The sequence below is a fragment of the Hibiscus syriacus genome, unplaced genomic scaffold (genome assembly GCF_006381635.1).
Source record: "Hibiscus syriacus cultivar Baekdansim isolate YM2019G1 unplaced genomic scaffold, ASM638163v2 tig00001713_pilon, whole genome shotgun sequence".
Taxonomy (NCBI): domain Eukaryota; kingdom Viridiplantae; phylum Streptophyta; class Magnoliopsida; order Malvales; family Malvaceae; genus Hibiscus; species Hibiscus syriacus.
In genome coordinates, this window is record NW_024061883.1 from 567,821 (window position 1) to 588,072 (window position 20,252).

The 20,252-nt window shown below is 32.6% G+C and overlaps 1 protein-coding gene across 1 annotated transcript; it reads left to right on the top strand.

Moving 5' to 3' along the window:
* Positions 1-10,060: 10,060 nt before the first annotated feature.
* On the top strand, positions 10,061-10,577 carry LOC120131855 (uncharacterized protein At1g05835-like). The gene is made up of 2 exons (XM_039148742.1): positions 10,061-10,118; positions 10,210-10,577. The coding sequence occupies exons 1-2, from the start codon at positions 10,061-10,063 to the stop codon at positions 10,575-10,577; spliced, it is 426 nt and encodes a 141-aa protein (XP_039004673.1).
* Positions 10,578-20,252: the final 9,675 nt, after the last annotated feature.

The following is a 20,252-nucleotide window of genomic DNA, read 5'->3' on the forward strand; positions in this document are numbered from 1 at the left end:
CCTTGGGTAGGCTCTCAGGCCCCAAGGTACTTACTTGGGTTAATCATTGAACTATGTATGGTGTACAGGTGGAGATCAATTATATAGTTTATTTCATTATCACAGTCATGAGATATTAATGGATCACGATCTAGATATTATGGATCACGATCTAGATATTATGATTTACGGCTAAAACTAATTTCTATTGGATTTTTATATGAATAGGATTATGGAGTACGGAGGTACAACTTTGATCCAGTTGGTAAATCCTTACGGACCTAAAGATACCCTTGGGTAGGCCCATAGGCCCAAGGCATACCCTTAGGTTGGCTCTCTTTGCTGTGTGCTTAGGGTAGGCCCTTACAGATGTAGTTATGGGGAATTACATAATGGAGATTGGTTGGAGGGTTCCACTATGGTTTTAAAAGATTTATATATTTTCACTGGTTTTTATTGGAACACACTAGACATCCTATTCAATCTCCTGAAAACTTGATATGATGAATCTTTCCCATACACTGAGATTTTCATGGCTTTTACTCGTTGACTACCAGTGTAACCCCAGCTTATCTCAAAAACCTATATATGTCTGATTAAATAAGGAAATGTTATGGCTTACCGCATATGCATGTCCTGTAGCATCAATAGGTAGTTATGTATTACTGAGCTTCCCAAAGCTCACTCTCTGTTACTCACCATTTCAGGTAAAAAGAATTGTACCTATGCAGCTTCCGACACCAGTAGGGGAGTTCCTCCGGCGTTGTTTGCGGAGTACAGTGCATGTGATTGGGGGGCATGTAGCTAGGATTTTGTTTTTAAATATTAGTCAGATATATGTTTTATTTCTGAATATTGATAAATTTTACTTTTGTATATATAAATTGTTTTACGATTTTAATAGTTTTAAAATAAAAATTTTAATTTTCTGCTATTTTTACGATGGTCGCTCTGGTGGCTCTAATGTGACACCCCGGATAGGATCTGGTCACCTGCATCGGTTTGATAGGGTTACATTTAGTCGTATCAGAGCCTAGGTTGAGTCAAATATTTCTAAATAGACCGGCCGATCGAATGTCAAAAGATGTATGTACAGTATATGCCCTTAGACTACAACCGTACTTCTCTAAGCTGAAACTCTAAAGTCGAGTCCATCTCTGTAATGAGCTAACCTAAGTTTTCTATTCATTAGGAATTGACCTGTGCATAAAGGAATACGAGTGACATTAACTAAATTCTGTAAAGTGCCTCTCAAGCAATGTGAGAATTTTGCATCCGAGGAATTCTGACCCGACTCAAGAAATAAAATTTGGTTATGTTAATGCTCCATGAACCTAACCTTGCAACCAAGGTTGGATTGATTCTATAAGTATAATTCTGTTCTGATTCTTTTATTGGAATGAGGAAAAGTTTTGACGGGAATGTATACTCAACTGGTTAAGGATTAGTAGAGAACTCGTACTTTTGTAAAAACTACTTGAAGATTAGAGGAACAAATGAAAGCCTCATTTCTGCATTTCATTGACTTGAATGAATTTCGAGGACGAAATTCTTTTAAGAATGGGAGAATTGTAACACCCAATTTTGGGTCAAATTTTTAAGTTTTTAAAATTAAAGTCAGTTTTAAGAAGTTACATGAATTCGGGGACCAAACCCTTAATTTGGCAATTTTTATTTATAAGTGAAAAATAAATGTCCTTCCCCGATCAGTTTACTCAATAATCCGCAAAATATTTGAATCCATAACCCTAATTTTCTCTTTCTCATCGACCATATTTACCGATCAAATTTGTCGCAGTCCGACCACCCCAGCTCGAGCCACCGCCACCAAAAGACTCATCGTCGAACGGTGAGAAAAACCTGACCACCCTCCTGCTGTAAGACCAAAGTATCAACGAAAACCATCAGCCACCGTTTGTTTTCCCATCGATTCCGATCGTTCCAGCCATCGGTGAGTCTCACCGTCCCTTCCATCGTGTTCCCTGATCAGTTTCACTCAAAACTCGAAGATGGGTCACGCCACCATTGCCGGTTTCTTCCAGTCGCTGGCGTGGGTAAGTATTTTGGCAAATTTCTCATTTTTTGGTGGATTATTGGTTGATGTTGGGAAATTTTTTTATCTCAATTGGTGTTTATTGAGTTAGGGAGTAATTGGCCACCGACTAGCCATCTTCTCACCGACTCACGCGCCACTGGGTGCACGTGGGGGGTGTCTACACTCCAAAAAAGTGTCCAGAAACGGTGCAACTGGCCTGAATTGGTCAACTTGGTTTGAACCAAATAGAGTCAACCCGCTTGCCTGACCCATCTGCCCGATCCATTCACCGAGTCAACTCGATCTGAGTCAAATCATTTGAGTCAACTCGTATGAGTCAACCCATTGACTTTGACCTGTTGATTTTGACCCGTTGACTGTTAACTTTGACCAAAAGTTAACTTTTTCGAAAGGGTCCCAATTTATGTTTTTCGACGTCCTGAGTCTGTATCCGAAGTCCGTTTTGCCAAATTCACACCCTATAAGATGTTTTTCATTGTTTTACCTTTGAAATGCAATGTGGTTTCTCAATTGAGTTTAGTTTCTGACGTAATTATTGGATGTTGAATTCAAGTTTTAGGGTGATCGGATGGAGTTTAAATGATCGATCGAAATGGTGCAAAAATTGAGGTAATACATTACTACCTGTTTCATGCTTTATGGAACATGTTAGTATTGGTTCCTGCATGGATATGTATAATTGGATACATGTATGTAGTGATTATTTCCTAAACTCGATTCGAATACTATAAAATGTCGGTAACCGGATAAGACTTATAAGGCTCACTTATGAAAGTGGAAAATCGATCGAAAATAATAATAATAAGCTCAGTGATTCAATAAAGAATAAATTGACTTCAAGATCCGTAAATTTTGATTAATTGCTTTTAAGGTTAAATATCAGGAATATTTGGATAATATGTTACCTAAAATAGCCCTAAGGGGTAAAATTACGAAAATGCTTTTGTACTGAAAAAGGACCAAGACTTTTCATAGTGGTGAAATTAACCTCCAGTGAGCAAATATGCAAGCAGTCTGAACTTTAATGGAATTGGAATACTTTCAAGCCTAAGTTACCCGAAGCAATGCCACTGACGGAATTGAATGAAATTACAATAATACCCTTAAAGAGTAAAAAATAATATATATGATTATGATAAGGGGGACGACCTGAGAGCTCATATCTTGATTCAATTGAACCTTGGAATTATCGATTTAAATTTCAGATCTATATTGGAATTATAAAATTACCCCTAAAGTGTAAAATAACATGAAGTACCTTTAAACCCTATAATAATTAATACCTTTTATTCTGAAATGAATTAATCAACCTCAAATACCAAAATAACTTTATTATGTAACCAAATTGAATGTATCCAAATGTCATAAGCGTCCGAATTACTCTGGAAAACTCTGAAGTGATCGGGATAGACCTGACTACTAAATGAACAATGTAACCTCAATGACTGATGATTAAGAAGTGATTTGGATAAGTCTAGTAACGCTAATAAACTTACATGGTGTATCGTCTCTAAGGGTTAGTAACCATGGATTAAAGTACATCAACAATTCTTAATGTTATTGCAATGAGGAAATGGAATAAAGACCATTAGAATATCTGTTCGTGTCCTTAAGATATATTTAACTATGATTCTGAAGGTGATATATGTACTAGAATTGTTGGTATTAAAGAGTGATTACCCTAGAAGGGTAGCGAATAGGCCGGTCGACATGAATTAGTTTTAAGAGTTGCCCAACTCGAGTTATTTCGATAATCCGATAGATCGACTCATATTTTAAATGTCCTGAATCTTCATTTTCCCTTATCAGCACAAATCACTTCGATCATATCTAAAAACATAAGTAACTTAGATGCAAAAGATCCTGAATACCACATTTGGTTCAATTATGCTTAAAATCCTAATTATTCAATTCATAATCCTGAATAAGTCTGATTGTTGAGTAATGGAATCACTCATATCATACTTGAAATATTAAGTAACTCTGATACAAAAAGATTATGAAAACCTTCCTGATCACCAAATTACTCTGAAGAATATCTGGATCCTCTAGTGTGTTCCTTATGTGACATGTAAATGTTTTACTTGTTTTAAAACGTGATTTTTCGGGATCACTGATTTAATGATTTACTGGCTTATGAACTATGACTGCATGATATATGTTTTCTGGTTACCTGTTTTAACTAAAAGATATGAATTGTTCCTGATTTATGGAATCATGGAATGTATTGGTATATGAACTATGGTTTCCTGTTTTCATTGGTATTACTCAAACTATTTTATTAGGATATTATCTGGGTAAACTGGAGTATGGAGGTACATCTCTGATCAAGTTGATAAATCCTTACGGACCTAAGGTGACCCTTGGGTAGGCTCTCAGGCCCCAAGACACTTACTTGGGTTAATCATGGAACTATATATGGTGTACATGTGAAGATCAATTATATGGTTTATTTCATTATCATGGTCATGAGATATTACTGGATCACGATCCAGATATTACGATTTACAGTTAAAACTGATTTCTACTGGATTTTTATATTGATAGGATTCTGGAGGTACAACTCTGATCCAGTTGGTAAATCGACGGTATGGTGCTAATTTGGGAAAGGGAAAATTTGATATTTTGCAAGATTTTGGCTGTAAGAATATTGAACATGACCCTACAATTTAGGCAAAGAAGTTGCAAGGGATCATAACTCTAAAGTGGAAAATTTGGGCATAAACTCAGTCGAGTCTTTTTGGCAACCTAGTCCGCAACTCGATTCCAATTAACAAGCTCGTTTGATCCAAGAAAGAGACAAAAAGGAGCAGACTTTAACCATTTTAACCACCTTTTTCTTATTCAGTTATTCCCATGTTCTATTTTCATGTGCCCATAACCTCTAATAATGGACATAAAATTAGGAGGAAATATGGTTGTTCTTAATAGGAGAACTAGCATAGATAGAAGTCGAAGTCAATGAGGTCTCTAAGCAAAAAAAAAAAAAAAATTCTATTTAGAAAACTATACCATCCAGCAGAGGTGGCAAATTCGGACTTGGGTCATTCATTATTAGGTAAGGTAATTTCAGGTTTAGACTACATTCAGTTTTAATTCAATGCGGGTACTCATTTTAAATTTAGATTCAGTTCGTGTGCAACACCATAATCTCGAATATAAAATGCCCAAAATTCAAAATGCTACATCCAAGTCACCAGAGCGGCCCAACAAAATTTTCAAATATTTTAAAACATTTCATATAAGAGAAAAACATAAATAATTATACTAAAATTATACTAAAATTAGTTATACAAAAATATGTGGAACTCCATAAGTGTGTATATATATATCAAAATAGTTAAATACCCAAAATAATAAACGAGTTACAGACCTCAAAATACAAATGAGAACCTATGAATACAATACTCACTAACAGAGAAAGTACCGTGTTCAAAATACGAGATGCTGAAAATCCTTTGTTGATTATGCTCCTCAAACACGAACAAAAGTATAGGTCGAATCTAGCATGTAGCCCCCTAGATGACAAGAAAATTCTCATCTCAAACGGATATCAAATTAGTCTTTAATTGCACAAAGTATTTTTGGGTTTAAATTGTAATATGATATAGAATTATATTAAGATAAGCGAAAATTTATATATTTAACCTAAAATAACAAAACAAGGATCATAGTATCTGTATTTTATGAAGAAAATCTAATTTTTTTCATATAAAATTGTCTATGTCAATCAAATTTATCTTATATATATACTCTAAACCAATTGCAATAAAACATAACACACAAAGAGAATAACAAATAGCATAATCATAGTATCTGTATAAATTTTAGCTTATAAATACTTGAAACAAGGATTATAGTATCTGTATTTTATGAAGAAAATCAAAATTTTCCAATTGTAATTGTCTACTGTCAATCAATTTTAGCTTATAAATACTTGAAACAAGGATTATAGTATCTGTTGCTTGATCCCTAGTGCAAAGAGATCTCTAGTGCAAAGTCTTTGGGAAGATGACTAGGCCATAGATCCCTAGTGCAAAGAGATATATCACCTTTCATTGGGATGATTCTTTATCAGTTGCTTGATGTGGATCCAAGGAATTCTTTCTCTTTCACCTTTATACTTGATGAAGAAATAAGTATAAGAATCCTCAAGGCTAATTGATAGGCCTTACATGGAGAATAATTTCTTACGAAGGTGTCGCGTTCACCCCCATTTAAATGAGTTCAGAGCTCAGGTATAGAGCTTAAGGCGCGAGTCCTTTTATTTAAAAAAAATGAAATCATAACAAAACGGTTAGTCCAAGTATTTATTTGAAAAAAAAATAATCAACGATAAATAAAAGGGCTGAACATAAATTAAAAATCTAAACATACAATTTTCGCTTAAAAGGAAAACCGATAATTGAATTTTGGCTTGACTCTCTACTATCCCCAATGAAGTCACCAAGCTGTCGTAAATGTCCTTCTGCTAGTCTTGGATTCATGTCTCGACTTGGATTGAGTGATGGAGTATCCACCTATCGTTTTGGAATTAAGTAGATCGTACACCTTAAATTTACCATTTTATCGGATCTGCATCTTACTAAAGAAATATCAAATTTGAGAGTCGATTACATTCAAGGAAAGATAAATACCCTCGTATTGCTCTTTCGGTACCACCACAATTATCTAGTTGTCTTAATTGTAAAAATTGGATTTTAGCTGAAAATTTCGATCGGAACTACTTAACTTTGATGAAGTTGTTACTGTTAGAAAAATAAATTAGGGTTTTAAGAAGATTAAAATAAGAATAACTTGGATCTAGCCTACCAAAATAAGAAAAAAGGGTTACGAGTATATATATATATATAATTCATACAAATAAATTAATACTAAAAAAATTCAAACATCACGTGAAATAAATACATACAAATCCCAAAAAGTAAATAAATAAGTAAAAAACAAAAATTAACGAAAAGTGCATATATTAAATAGAAACAAACTAAAACAAATTAAAGGGAATAAATTAAGTAAACATCCTATAGCCTATTAAAGGAAAAACCAACTAAAAGAAATTATAGTAAACATTAAAAAATGAAAACTGAAAAAGAAAATTGAAATTAAAACAAGAAAATAACTGATAATCTAATTAAAGAGAAAAATTAATGTAAAGCAAAAATTAAATGTGAATTCAGGATTGAAACAGATTATAACAAGTATGGGAAAGAAAAATAAATAAGATAATAAATAAATGGTAGGATTGAAGCAAATTTTAAAAGAGATAAAACGAATTTGGAAATAGAATTTAAAAGAAATCAAAATTGAATTATGGGTAAGAGGACTAAAACAAATTTTCAAATGAAATCAAGGACAATGGTTATAATTATCTTCTACCCGTATAAAAACACGTCAATCCTATAAGGATAGGAATTGACTCCTCGTGTCATTTAATTGAAAAATTGGATTAAAATAAATAACTAAAATAAAGGGAAAAGCAATTCCCTTAAGGTCCACCATCGATTTTCATAAAAAAAATCTCAAGGAAAGTTAAATCTATAAAGATTTATCTAAAAGTTTTTCTTCCTTGTTCCTCAATTTTCTATCGTTCAATGAAGTGGGTTTTAAGAAAAATGAAAGTCGTAATTGGCCGAAACAATAGATATAAAATAAATATAAAAATAAAAGAAAAGGATCGCCAATTTTCACTGAGAAACCTTAAGGAAGGCTAAGGTGGCGCTTGGTTCGCTGGAATCATTTGGAATTAGGGGGAATTGGAATCCAATTCTACCACTTTCTCATGTTTTGTTCAAGTTTTCAAAGGGGTAATTGAAATCCAATTCTATCAAATGAGGGAAAGTAAATTCCATCCATAACATGATGAAATTGAAATCCTTTGGAGGAGGCAATGTGAAATTTGACCATACTACCCTTATCAACCATTTGGTATTCGGGTCGGATTTTTTTTAAAAAAATTTGGGATCGGGTCGGGCCGGGTCAGGTTTTTTTAAGTGTGATATTTGGGTCGGGTTTTTTTTTAAAAAAAATCGGGATCGGGTCGGATTTTTTCTTAATTTTTGGGTTAGGGTCGGGTTTTTTTAAGTGTTATATTCGGGTCGAGATTAAGGTTTAGGGTTTGGTTTGAGTTTAGGGTTTAGGTCAGGTTTAGGGTTTTTTAGATCACTATTTTTATTGAATAAAAATATTTTTTTATTATTTCGTGTCGGGTCGGGTGAAACTTTATTTTGGTCGAGTCGGGTCGGGTCTCGGGTGGAGGTTCCATTGTTCTCGGGTAGGGTCGGGTGGACCAAAAACCCGACCCAACCCGACCCATGGCCATCCCTAATTACGATGATGTTAACTTATGATGTTTATTAGCATGAGTTTTATAGTTTATTGAAATGAATAATCAATCAATAAAATGAAAATTTAATATTTTTAAATTTTTTATAATATATTGCTACATGTAAGTTATAAAACAAACTAAAATAAAGCAAAAAAATAAGAAGGGTAATTCTGTCATTTTACATTACTGAAATCAAATTCATCTGATATGTCTGTGAACAAAACAAAATATGGAATTGGATTCCAATTCAATTTCCTGCCAACCAAACAGGTTTCAGATTCAGATTCCAATTCCTGACAGATTCCAATTCCTGACAGATTCCAATTCCCTCAGAAACATTCCAGCGAACCAAACTCCACCTAAATCTATGAAGATTTATTTAAAAGTCTTTTTCCTTGTTCCTGGGTTTTCTCTCCTTTAATAATTTTTTAAGATAAGTAAAAAAAAAAAAAATAAAACAAAGAAAAGACGAAATTGAACAAAGTAACATGAAAAAAAAGACTTTCCTTTGATAAAAAATTTTCTTTATTGTTCGAATCTTTTAGGTTAGCAACGCCTCCTCTCATTACAAATAAGAGTGTGTTCTTGCCTCTTTTCATTAATGCTAAATACACTAATTAAAAGAACATAAATTCTACCATAATAAAATATCCTAAATCACCATAAATAAAGAAAAGAAAGTATAAAGTTGAATTTAATTACAAATAATCAATAAAATAATTGAAAATTTGTAATAAATTAAAGTTTCCATATTGGATATGTATTGAGATGTTTCAAAATACATTGGAAAGCTAATTGAAAGTCGGTTCTATCTTAGGAAGACATCATTCCTATAAAAATACAAGTCAATTGATGTATCGAGTTTCAAAATCTTCTTTTATAAAAATATTTGGGTCTTGTAGATATTGGGCCAGACAAAAATTGAGTATTACAATATAAATTAAAATAAGACAAAATAATAATAAAGTTACAACTCAAAATATAATTAAGGTTCCTATAAATACACATGCCCTCTAAAATGAATTGAATATTTCAATAAGAAAAGATGATGTAAATTCTTCAATAATGATGCTTTTGACACCCTATACTCGATCAAGATAACTCAACTCAGATACGAAATGTAATGCTTAAGGATATTTATATCTTTTCACATACATAATACAAAATCAAGTCAAAATTAAAACTTAAATCATCGTGCTTTAGTTCGACATGCTTATAGATGACAAGAAAACTCTCATCTCAAACGGATATCAAATTAGTCTTTAATTACACAAACAAAGTATTTTTGGGTTTAAATTGTAATATGATATAGGATTATATTATGATAAGCGAAAATTTATATATTTAACCTAAAATAATCAAAACAAGGATCATAGTATCTGTATTTAATGAAGAGAATCCAAAATTTTCATATAAAATTGTCTATGTCAATCAAGTTTATCTTATATATACTCTAAAGCAATTGCAGTAAAACATAACACACAAAGAGAATAACAAATAGCATAATCATAGTATCTGCATAAATTTAGCTTATAAATACTCGAAATAAGGATTATAGTATCTGAATTTTATGAAGAAAATCCAAATTTTCCATATGTAATTGTCTACTGTCAATCAATTTTAGCTTATATATACTCCAAAGCAATAGCAATAAAACATAAAACACAAAAAGAATAAACAGATAACATAACCATACTACAATGGCTACCACCGTCCACTTCTTCCTTTCAGCTCTCTTTCTTTCTCTCGTTGCCCAAGGTAATTCCCAACCCATATATATATATATATATATTGATCTTAAAACTTGTAGTATATTGACACTCATATTTTACCTTGATATATTTTGAAGGATACTGTCAATGCTCGATAGCCGACGTGACGATCAGACAAATGCAAACTGGGAAAACAGTGGCAAACAAGGCGGAATGGAAAGCCACAATCACCAACGGTTGCCCTTGCACTCAGTCTGATTTGAAACTCAGCTGCGATGGATTTCAGACAGTGGAAGCCGTTGATCCGTCGGTGATATCGAAATCAGGGGGAGAATGTTTGATCAACGCTGGCCAGCCAGTGGCTCCCAACACCTATCTGAGCTTCAACTATGCTTGGGATACTCCCTTCTCCTTCAAGCCCCTTTCATCCCAACCCAATTGTTCTTACATTTTGAGTCTAAAAGTACGATTTTTGAATTCTAGTGCTACTAAGTTCCTTCAATAATGAAACAAAATTTTATTTCCCTATATAACTATAAATTATTTTCATGCTTTTTTATTTATAATTTTAAGATTATTTGCTAAATTACATTGAAATACTCACACAAAAATAATGATAAACATAGGACCTTTCAGAGATGAAACGCAAAGCTGAATCCCATGTAAAATATTAGGGAATAGAAACAACCTATAAAGAAAAAATATGAAGTAACTTATGCAGAAAAAGAGAATATTATTCTTACTAGAGATCTTGAATTCAAGTAACTACGTCCACAATGTTTATGTGCTGTCAGTTGGTTAAGAAAATTTTAGCTAGATACTATCTTATAATCACATTATTTTATTAAAAGAATTTTATTTCTTAAATTGTAAAATTGGCTCAAAATTATAATCTTTCCTTCACCTGGGCAGGTAAAGTTTTTTTTAGAATAATATAAGTAGATAAAATATAAGTCCCCTTTTTTTCTTTACAAATCCTAATTTTAATTATACCAAGAGAGGAAGGGGAAGTGGTGACTATAGAGGAAGGAATGAGTGTTTCTAATGGGTATAATACATGAGTTAAGGAAATATAAGAAAACAAAGAAGATATGTCTGACTAACCGGTCAAATGTGCTTACTCATAAATTGAGTTGTTGTTTTTCTTTTTATTGGTTGATAAATTTGTTTTAAGGGATGATGTTATCTCTAAAGGTCTAAGGTTCGAGCATGTCGTATGTACTTTGTTGGGACGTTTGAACGTTTATTATCAAATTTTAAGAGTCTTTCAAACTTGTATTAATTTACGAAAACAAGAGTTGGAAACCATGAAATGATGCTAATTTAGGAAAGGAAAATTTTGATATTTTGCAAGATTTTGACGGCAGGGAGATTGAACATGATGCCTACAATTTAGACAAAGAAGTTGAGAGGAATCATAACTCCAATGTGGAAAATTTAGTTGCTAAAATTAAAGAAAAATAATGATAAAATTTCGGAATAAAGCAGTTTTTGAAGACATTATTCAGAAAGAAGAGGCTACTATGCTCATCTAAATAGTATTCGGAAAACTCTTAAGATATTTCTTTATGCTAATCTAATCCGAATTGAGTGAGAACTTTAATTGGAGCTTGAAAATATTTTAGATCACAAGGAGTTGATGCAAAAATTAAGGTGTAAGTGGATACTTGATTGGGGTCGTAACACAATTTTTTTCATCACAAAGAGAAAACTAAAAAGAAATAGAATCACGTTACGACTAGGAGTGTTAAAAAATACTCGACTCAGTTGATCCAATCCGTCGACTTGTCGACCCGAACATTAAAAAATGGGTAATTATATAAAAAACTTTAATATATATATATATATATTATAGCCAAATATTTATTCTTTAAGCTAACTTCAAATCACTAATTTTTTTGTATGGATTGTGTATAATGAATTTTTAAATTTTATTTATTTTCTATGTGATTTAAAAAAAATTAATTAAAAAAAATAGATGAACCGGGTACCCATAACCTAAAAATATGGTACCCAGATTTTACGAGTATCCGACTTCTAACTACCCAGACTTTGCGGGTCAGGTCATGAGTCGACAAATATACTACCCAAAGAACCGAATACCCGGTATTTCGTATATCCAAAAAATATGGATATCAAGTTTTGAACATCCATAGTTACAACCATGCAATTGATGATGGCAAATGGTGTTATGATAGTCCATAGAGGACAAATTTTGGTGTCCAAACCATTTAATTCTTTATATCGTATAACTAGGGGAGAACAAAAATTGATTTGACTTGATAAATTAATCTTTTTGATTTGTTTTGATAATTGATCTTTTTGATTTGACTCAATTTAAAAAAAAATTCAAATTTGAATCAAGTTCAACTCTCTATGATACATATATATCACATATGTAAAAATATAAAAAATATATATAAATTGTATATGGTCATAGAAAATTGTATAAATTTAAATCAAATAGTATCATAACTCTTGACTCAAATCAAATTTAATAAAAGCTTAATACAAAAACAAGTGCCTATACTATACCTTGAAATATGATTTAGTGTCTAAAGAATTTTCGCTAAAAATAGGTGTCTAATGCTTTCAATGTTAAACTTGTATGTGTCTACCGTTATCTTTTTTAAATTTTTTAATAAAATATTTTTTTAAAAAGAAAAAATAATTTATTTATAAACACCCAATTTTTTACTAAAATTATAAAAAAAAAACTCTAAAAAACTAAAATCTCTCATTTCAATCCCCATCTTTGGCCACCATCATCATTGTCAAATGGTAACCCACCCGTCACTGCCCAACCAATTATCAATCGTCATCCTTACCGTCACCCTAATCCCCTAAATCTCTAATCCTTTAAAACCCTAATCCCCAATTTAATTTTCTTTTTTCTAAAATTCCCAATATCAAAGGAGTTTAACTATGGTTAATGACAGTGACGGTGGCTGGAGTGTCCGACAACTGTGGAAGGTGAAGGGAATGGATAAGGGAAAAGGGGTTGATTTTATTTCGTTTTCTTTCTTCTGCTTTAAAACAAAAAACCTTCTCCTCCTCAAGGGGTTTCAAGGGACTACAGTGACAGTGGTGGCAGTGGCTCGTGAATGATGAAGGGGAAGGAAGAAGGGGAAGGGGGGACAGTTGGTTTTTTAAAAATAATATATATATTTTTTAAAAATAGAAAAATATTTGAAATTTTATAAGCGTGAAACGTGTTAGATAACGATAATATTTAACTATCCTTATTCTTTAGAAACCTAAAAGTGCTCTGTTGGAAACATTAGACACCTATTTTTAGTGAAAAATTCTTTAGGCACCAAGTTGTATTTTAAGGCATAGTTTAGGAACTTATTTTTGTATTAAGCCTTTAATAAACTCAACTGGACTTGAAAAAATTCAAATCAAGTTTGAGTTATAAAATAAGACTCAACTCAAATAACTCAAAATTTATTGGCTCGACTCGACTCGACTCGATTCGATCATACACTCACTCTTAGATACAATCTGCTTGCTCATTGTGGCTGCTACATACTGGAATAAAGCAGTTTTTGGAAACATTAGTAAGAAGAAGAGGTGACTAGTTGCTCGTCTAAATTGTATTTAGAAAACTCTTGAGATTTTTCGTTATGCTTAATCGGAATTGACAGTGAACTTCAAATGGAGCTAGAAACTACTTTAGATGATGATGAACTGTTATTGATGCAAAAGTTAAGATGTACGTGGATACTGGATGGGGAATTGTGTAATACCCCCCACACTTGAATCATGGATTGAGAGCATTACCGAGACCGAAAGCAAGAACAAGATAATGGAACGATGAATCAGATATACGCATCGGACAATACAGTTGAAGAACTATTTTTTAATACAAGATTACAATTCTTAATCACTACTTATCAATTAATTCGATTAAGACATGAATACCAATTTAGCTATGAAATTTTCCATTAATTTCAAATCTATAATTCATTAAACCGATTAATAATATCAAACCACATGCATAGCTAGGAATTTAATGAACTTAACATACTACATCATCATTTCATAATCTACTTATATATATTTTCATTACAAAATAGACCCTTAATGGATTATACCAAATGACATGCTAGTAAGCTAGATACATTCCCAAAAGAGTCATTATCGATACATACATTAGGGTCCTTTAACTACATGGACTATATAATTTCATTAGGTTCTTAGGTACATTTCATATACAACCTAATTACCCACCATATGCATGAAATATGAACCATTATTTTCAAAACTAAGCCACCAACTAGGAGTATAAGGATAACTAAACAAGCCTACCCTTGGATTGATTAGCTAAGGAGGTGGAGCTTCGAATTCTCTAGAACATGTGGTTTTGGGAAAGAAAGGAACAAGAGTAATAAGTACTTATACTACTTAGTGAGGTATCATTTAATCCACTTTTTCCATTAGTCATTCTTAATCCTCATGCACATACATATCATTCGGTCATACAATATAACATAAGAAACAAGTAATTCAAACTCACACATGACCATAGAAACCTAATTACATGCATGTACATTTAATTATCATGCACATGCAATCATTCCATTCAAATAAGAAGACAATTTCACAATTCGAATACATGCACAACCCATGTTGTTTTAACCAAATACGATTAATCAATACATTTTTGTAAGCCTTGGTCATAAGTTTAGCCTATATATCAAGTCTCCAACCAAATTTTCGCCAACAATAATGCACTGTAGTCCTGGTCAACCCTCCTATTGTCACCAAAGACCAACTAAACCTACCCTTCGTCAGTAACCAATATGTACCGTAGTGTTGGACTGTAGTCCCCCATTACACAAGAGCTCAGACTTTAAGGCATGTCGTTCTATCTAGTATCAACTATTAAGCAAGGGATTATGTTATTTTAACATACAAGTCATATATTAATTACTTGTCTATCAAGCAACATTTCACATCAAGGCCATTCGAATGATACTCTTCATGTTACACTATTCCACAATAATCTAATCAAGATCATTCCATGAATCGCCTATAGGCCAATAACTTAGAATTGTAACATGGATTCAATGCAATGAAAAAAACAAGCTTTATCTCAAGTATCAACATGGAACATAGTTTAATCAAACATGGCAGCATGCATGAACACATTAATTAAGTTTATATTTTTTATTAGTCCTTTCTTACCTTAATCTCAAATTTCCAGTATACATAAGTTTCATTTAATAACATGATAATTAAATAAAATTTGATATGCAATAAGAAAATAATGGATGGGACCTAATTGACAACCCAAAATAGAGTTACACTTACTATACTCCGGCTAGTCGCGGATCGCTATTCCCTTTAGCTTAGCTTTGGTAGGTTCTCCCTTAGATCCTTTGTCCACTTCTTCAGTTACTTTCTCTACTAGTTTATATACAATGTAGAAAGATCATTAAAGTTTATTCGTTAACAATTTAAACTTAATTAAACGATATTGCACCAAACAGTTTCTGGTTGTGGCAGATTATACACTCTTTAGTATTATGTTCAAAACATTTAATCTACTTATTATATTTTAAATTGATTTATACCAATGGAATGCTAATTCGATTATATTTCCAACTATATATAAATCATAATTTAGTTCTTTCTACATTAATATAGATTTGCAATTAAAGTCAGAGTAACTAACATGTCTCTTTTTGTAGTTAAATGAACTTTAATGAGTTAATTCACCTAAAATCATTACTAATTCCTTTTGGTACTTTTTACCATTTTTAATAGGCCTTTCTTATGTATTTTAAGTCCACTTCAGTCCTCAATAATTCAATTAAGTCCTCCAATTAATATACTTTTTTTAAACTATTCAGTTTCACCATTCTTACCAATACATTACTTAAAACTTGTTAATTCTGTCTAATTGACCCTTAACATGTTGTTATTTATTAAGTTCAGTTCTGGTCCTATTTCAAACTAGTATTACCAGTATTTCTTCTTGTCTAATTAAGCCCCGAATATTTCAATTTATTCAAAACAATCCCTAATTGACAACTATCTTTTTGATGTCAATATAAATCACTTCTACTCAATTAATAAATAAGGAAATATATAGTAAAGAGAAGTAAGGGTCGATTCCACAGGGACTTAGAAATTCTAAACTTTTGTCTGAATTGTTTATACCAGGCGTGATATAGTAAATAGGGAGTTTTGGTAAAAAGATATTTAAGTAGTAAAAAGAGATTATGTAAAAGGCAATTTAAAGTAGAAATTAAGGAAAGTAACATTGAAAATGAATGTGGTAAAAATAGCCTCAAGCCTCGCTTTGACTCAATTTCCTTTAGATCATCGAATTAGATTTTCCATTCAGGATTCACATCGGTTACTTTGTCTACAAGGGCAATCCCCATGACTCTATTTAGTATATCGAATACCCCCCAAGGCAATCTTTGATTCCGGCTTCAGAAACTTATCTAATCAACATCAATTGTCGTAGATCAATTACCGTTTAAGTTCGTTTAGAATGACTCAGATTGTTGCTTCAATAACCCCTAATTTCGATCTCAATTCCCTCTTGGCAAGACTATCTCGCCAAGTGTGTTACTCGGAAGTCGAATGTGCTTTCAATAAGCCAATCCTTCCTCCCACACATTTAATTGCAACAACCTCTTAACCAAAGTCAATCTTTGATTTTGAAAACTATTTTTTTTTTGAAAAATAAGCACAAAGATTGAGAGAGATATTCCGAAATTATTAAGAGCTTGTTTCAATTCTCCCATTAGAATTGAGTCATTGCTTTAGCTCTCGGCTTATGAGAAAATTTGCTAAGCATGAAAAAATTCATACTTAGCATATTTAAAAACAAAGGTTAAAAATAAAGGAAAAACCGAAAACTTCAAAAATAAAATAAAAGGTAGAGCTTTAATAAACTAGAAAGAAGAAGAAGATTGTAATCTAAGTTGTGTGTTTAGGCTTACCCCAATAGCCTCTAAAAACCTAGAGATAAACAAAGAAATTAAAATAAAATAATCTAAAGATAATTGTTTTTCCTAAATTCAAACTTTAAACAAGTCTCCTAATGCAAATATGCTCGTCCATCTTCCAGAAGGTGCGCTAACTAGATCTTCTAGAAACTGCTACTGACTGGACCTTCAAGAAACTGCCACGTTAGACCGTGTCATGTCCAGAGTCGAGCTCATGTCTCCAGTCATGACCAAATAATAAAAAAATGCATAATGCGCCCGTTTTACCAATAAGTTTGGAAAGTAAGATCTTGCACGAAAACAAGCATAACACAACCAAATCAACACCAATAAATCCATAAGATTGAAGAATTAACGAGCAAATACTACCGATTCTGAACACTCATCAAATTCTCCCTCACTTATCTCATACTTGTCCTCAAGTATGATATAACCAAATAAGTCAAAAATTCCATTTACCTTTCTTTGTCATGTTTCACATCCAAGGAAACAAGGTAGAGACCACAATAATTATTCAAGTTAAGACATCAATCAATTGAATATCACCAATTGAAACAAGTCAAATGCAATTATAACATCCATTCATTCATCAATCTCAATGCTTATAACTTAACACCTTACCGGGATACGCTCAAATCATTCAATATGTTTGGGGGTAAAGAAACGCTCAATGTCAGAATCGACACAATATTACCATAGGTCTACAAGTAAATCAAATCTCCACTACTAATAAGAACAAGATGCATAAATCAAAGGGTCTTTTATTGGTTGTAACATGGCTTAGGTAAAGGTTGGGAAAATGCTAAATATGGCTAAAATTCAAGGCAAGGAACTAACAAGTAACAAGTTCAAATCTATCAAAACATTAAGCACAACAAGATAAAAAGACAACCTATTAGACAACAATTTCCTTTTCAAAATGAATTTGATTTTTTTCTCTTTGTTGTTGTTTCGTTTTCCAATTTTTCATGTCTTTTTTCTTTTTCTTTTTTTCCAAATAACTTCTATTTTTTCTTTCTTTTGAAATACTGCTGTTCTTTTTTTCTTTTTTTTTTTCGATGGAACATACAATGGTTAAATTATTCACTTGCCCTAAAAAAGGTAGAAAAGAGGGATAAAATAAAAAGGGCTCAATTTATAAATGTGGTGAAAACAAAGAAGTGAGAATAGGCTCAAGAGTGGTTAACTAGAGGGAAAATGCATGGGTAGGCAATTTTATTGGGGAAAATGGAATGGTTAATCCTAAGGTGCCCAAATCATTTTTAAGCATAATGTTCATGTGTAATATCGACAGTATTTAAATGTAGTATCTAGAATACCAATGTCAAATTCGACACACTCAATCCAACAAATGAGAGTAAAATGATATGCTTGTAAAGTCTCACGTCTCACCAAATTGTTTTCATGCATTGAGCTAAGAAAATTTCAACCAAAAAATCATGGAATACCACAAAAATACCAACTTGATCACAATTCATGCTATTCGCTATCAAGAAAATCCTAACCTAAACAATTATGTGTTCCAAAACAAGCATAGCATTCCAAAAATATTCAACAAGACAAATAAATTCTGCAAATCCAACCAACACATACTAGCATCAAAACATAAAGATAAGCAAAGGGAAATTCAACCTACACTCTACTCCCCCTCACTTGAAGCGTTTTGTCTCAAAAGGTAAAATTAAAACACAAGTGAAGGAATAGAGTACTCTCCAGATTTAATGTCGACCACGGCCTCCACCTCAGCCGCGGTGGGAGGCACTGAGACAGAGATATGATATAATCTAAGTAATGTTCGTCTCGATGGAATAGAGGCGACTGTGGACTTCATCAATTTGAGACTGCATATCCGGGAGAGGTGCTGTAGATGGTGGTTGTGGCACATTATGGCGAACAAAACTTGTTCGCGTCGAGAGCGAGGACACCCGGTTGAACAAAGTATGGTGTTGGGGTTCCAACAAGTAAGCCCATCGAATCCAAGAATCGTCATCTAAAGCATCTGTAAAAAAACTAAGTAAACCTTGTAACATCAAAATTAGCGATGCAAAAGGCTAAATGAGTAATGTAAGAGCCAAGGATAAGTGGGCAATTGGATCGATTAACGATCTCAAAAGCTCGAGCAAACCAAAATCCCAAGTTCACCCGGTGGTCAGCTGACATGCACCATAAAAAGAAAAGTTCAACTGAGCTCAAGACAATATATTTAGTTTTACCGGCCAATCGTTCTATCATTTGATCCATAAATGGAAGAGGAAATGATCTTTTCGGGTTAATGAATTCAAGTTCCCATAATCGATGCAGACTCTCCATCCATTCTGAACTCGTGCTGGTACAAATTCTCCCTCAGAATTTTCGATCACAGTAACTTCTGTTTTCTTAGGAACCACATATACCAGACTTACCCATTTACTATCCGAAATTGGATATATAATATCTGCATCAAGAAGTTTTTGTATCTCATTTTTTATCACTTCCATCATTGGTGGGTTTAGCCAGCGTTGTCCTTACATATTGGTTTTGCGTCTTCTTCGGTTTTAATTTTACACACAAGTGGATGGTTTCAACCTTTTTATGTTGGCGATGGTCCATCCTATAACCTCCTTGTGTGTGTGTAAACCGTTATTAAATCTATTTCTTCCTCCTCAGATAATCCTTTCAATATGATCAGTAGCAAAGTGTTGTTTGCACCGAGAAAGGAGTATTTCAAGTGATTCGGTAATAATTTCTTTCTAACTTCAGGCGTCTACAAAACAAAAGGTAAAACTTTAGGCTTCCTGTATAGATCAAAGGAAATATTAGTCCTCCAAATTCATCAGCCAAAGGATCAATTATATCAACATAATTATACTTTACACTTTGTCAAGATATCTCGTTGCCTTATCACGTCAAACATAACGACCTCACTATCAAATTCCATGGTTAAAATTCCGCTTCGTACGTCAATCTTCATGTGTTCAGTACTTAGGAATGATGCCCCAACATGATATCAGAGGATGTGCTTGTGCGATCATTCTCCATGTTAATTATATAAAAATCAGCGGGAAAATCAATTCGTTTACCTACCAATACATTCTCTAAGAGTCATTCCAGATAGATTATCGATATGTCAGTAAGCTGAATTGAGATCTTTTATCTTTCAAAGGCTCGTTAGTAATCATTTTATAAACATATAGAGACATACATTAATAGGTGCCAAGATCACACGTGGCTCA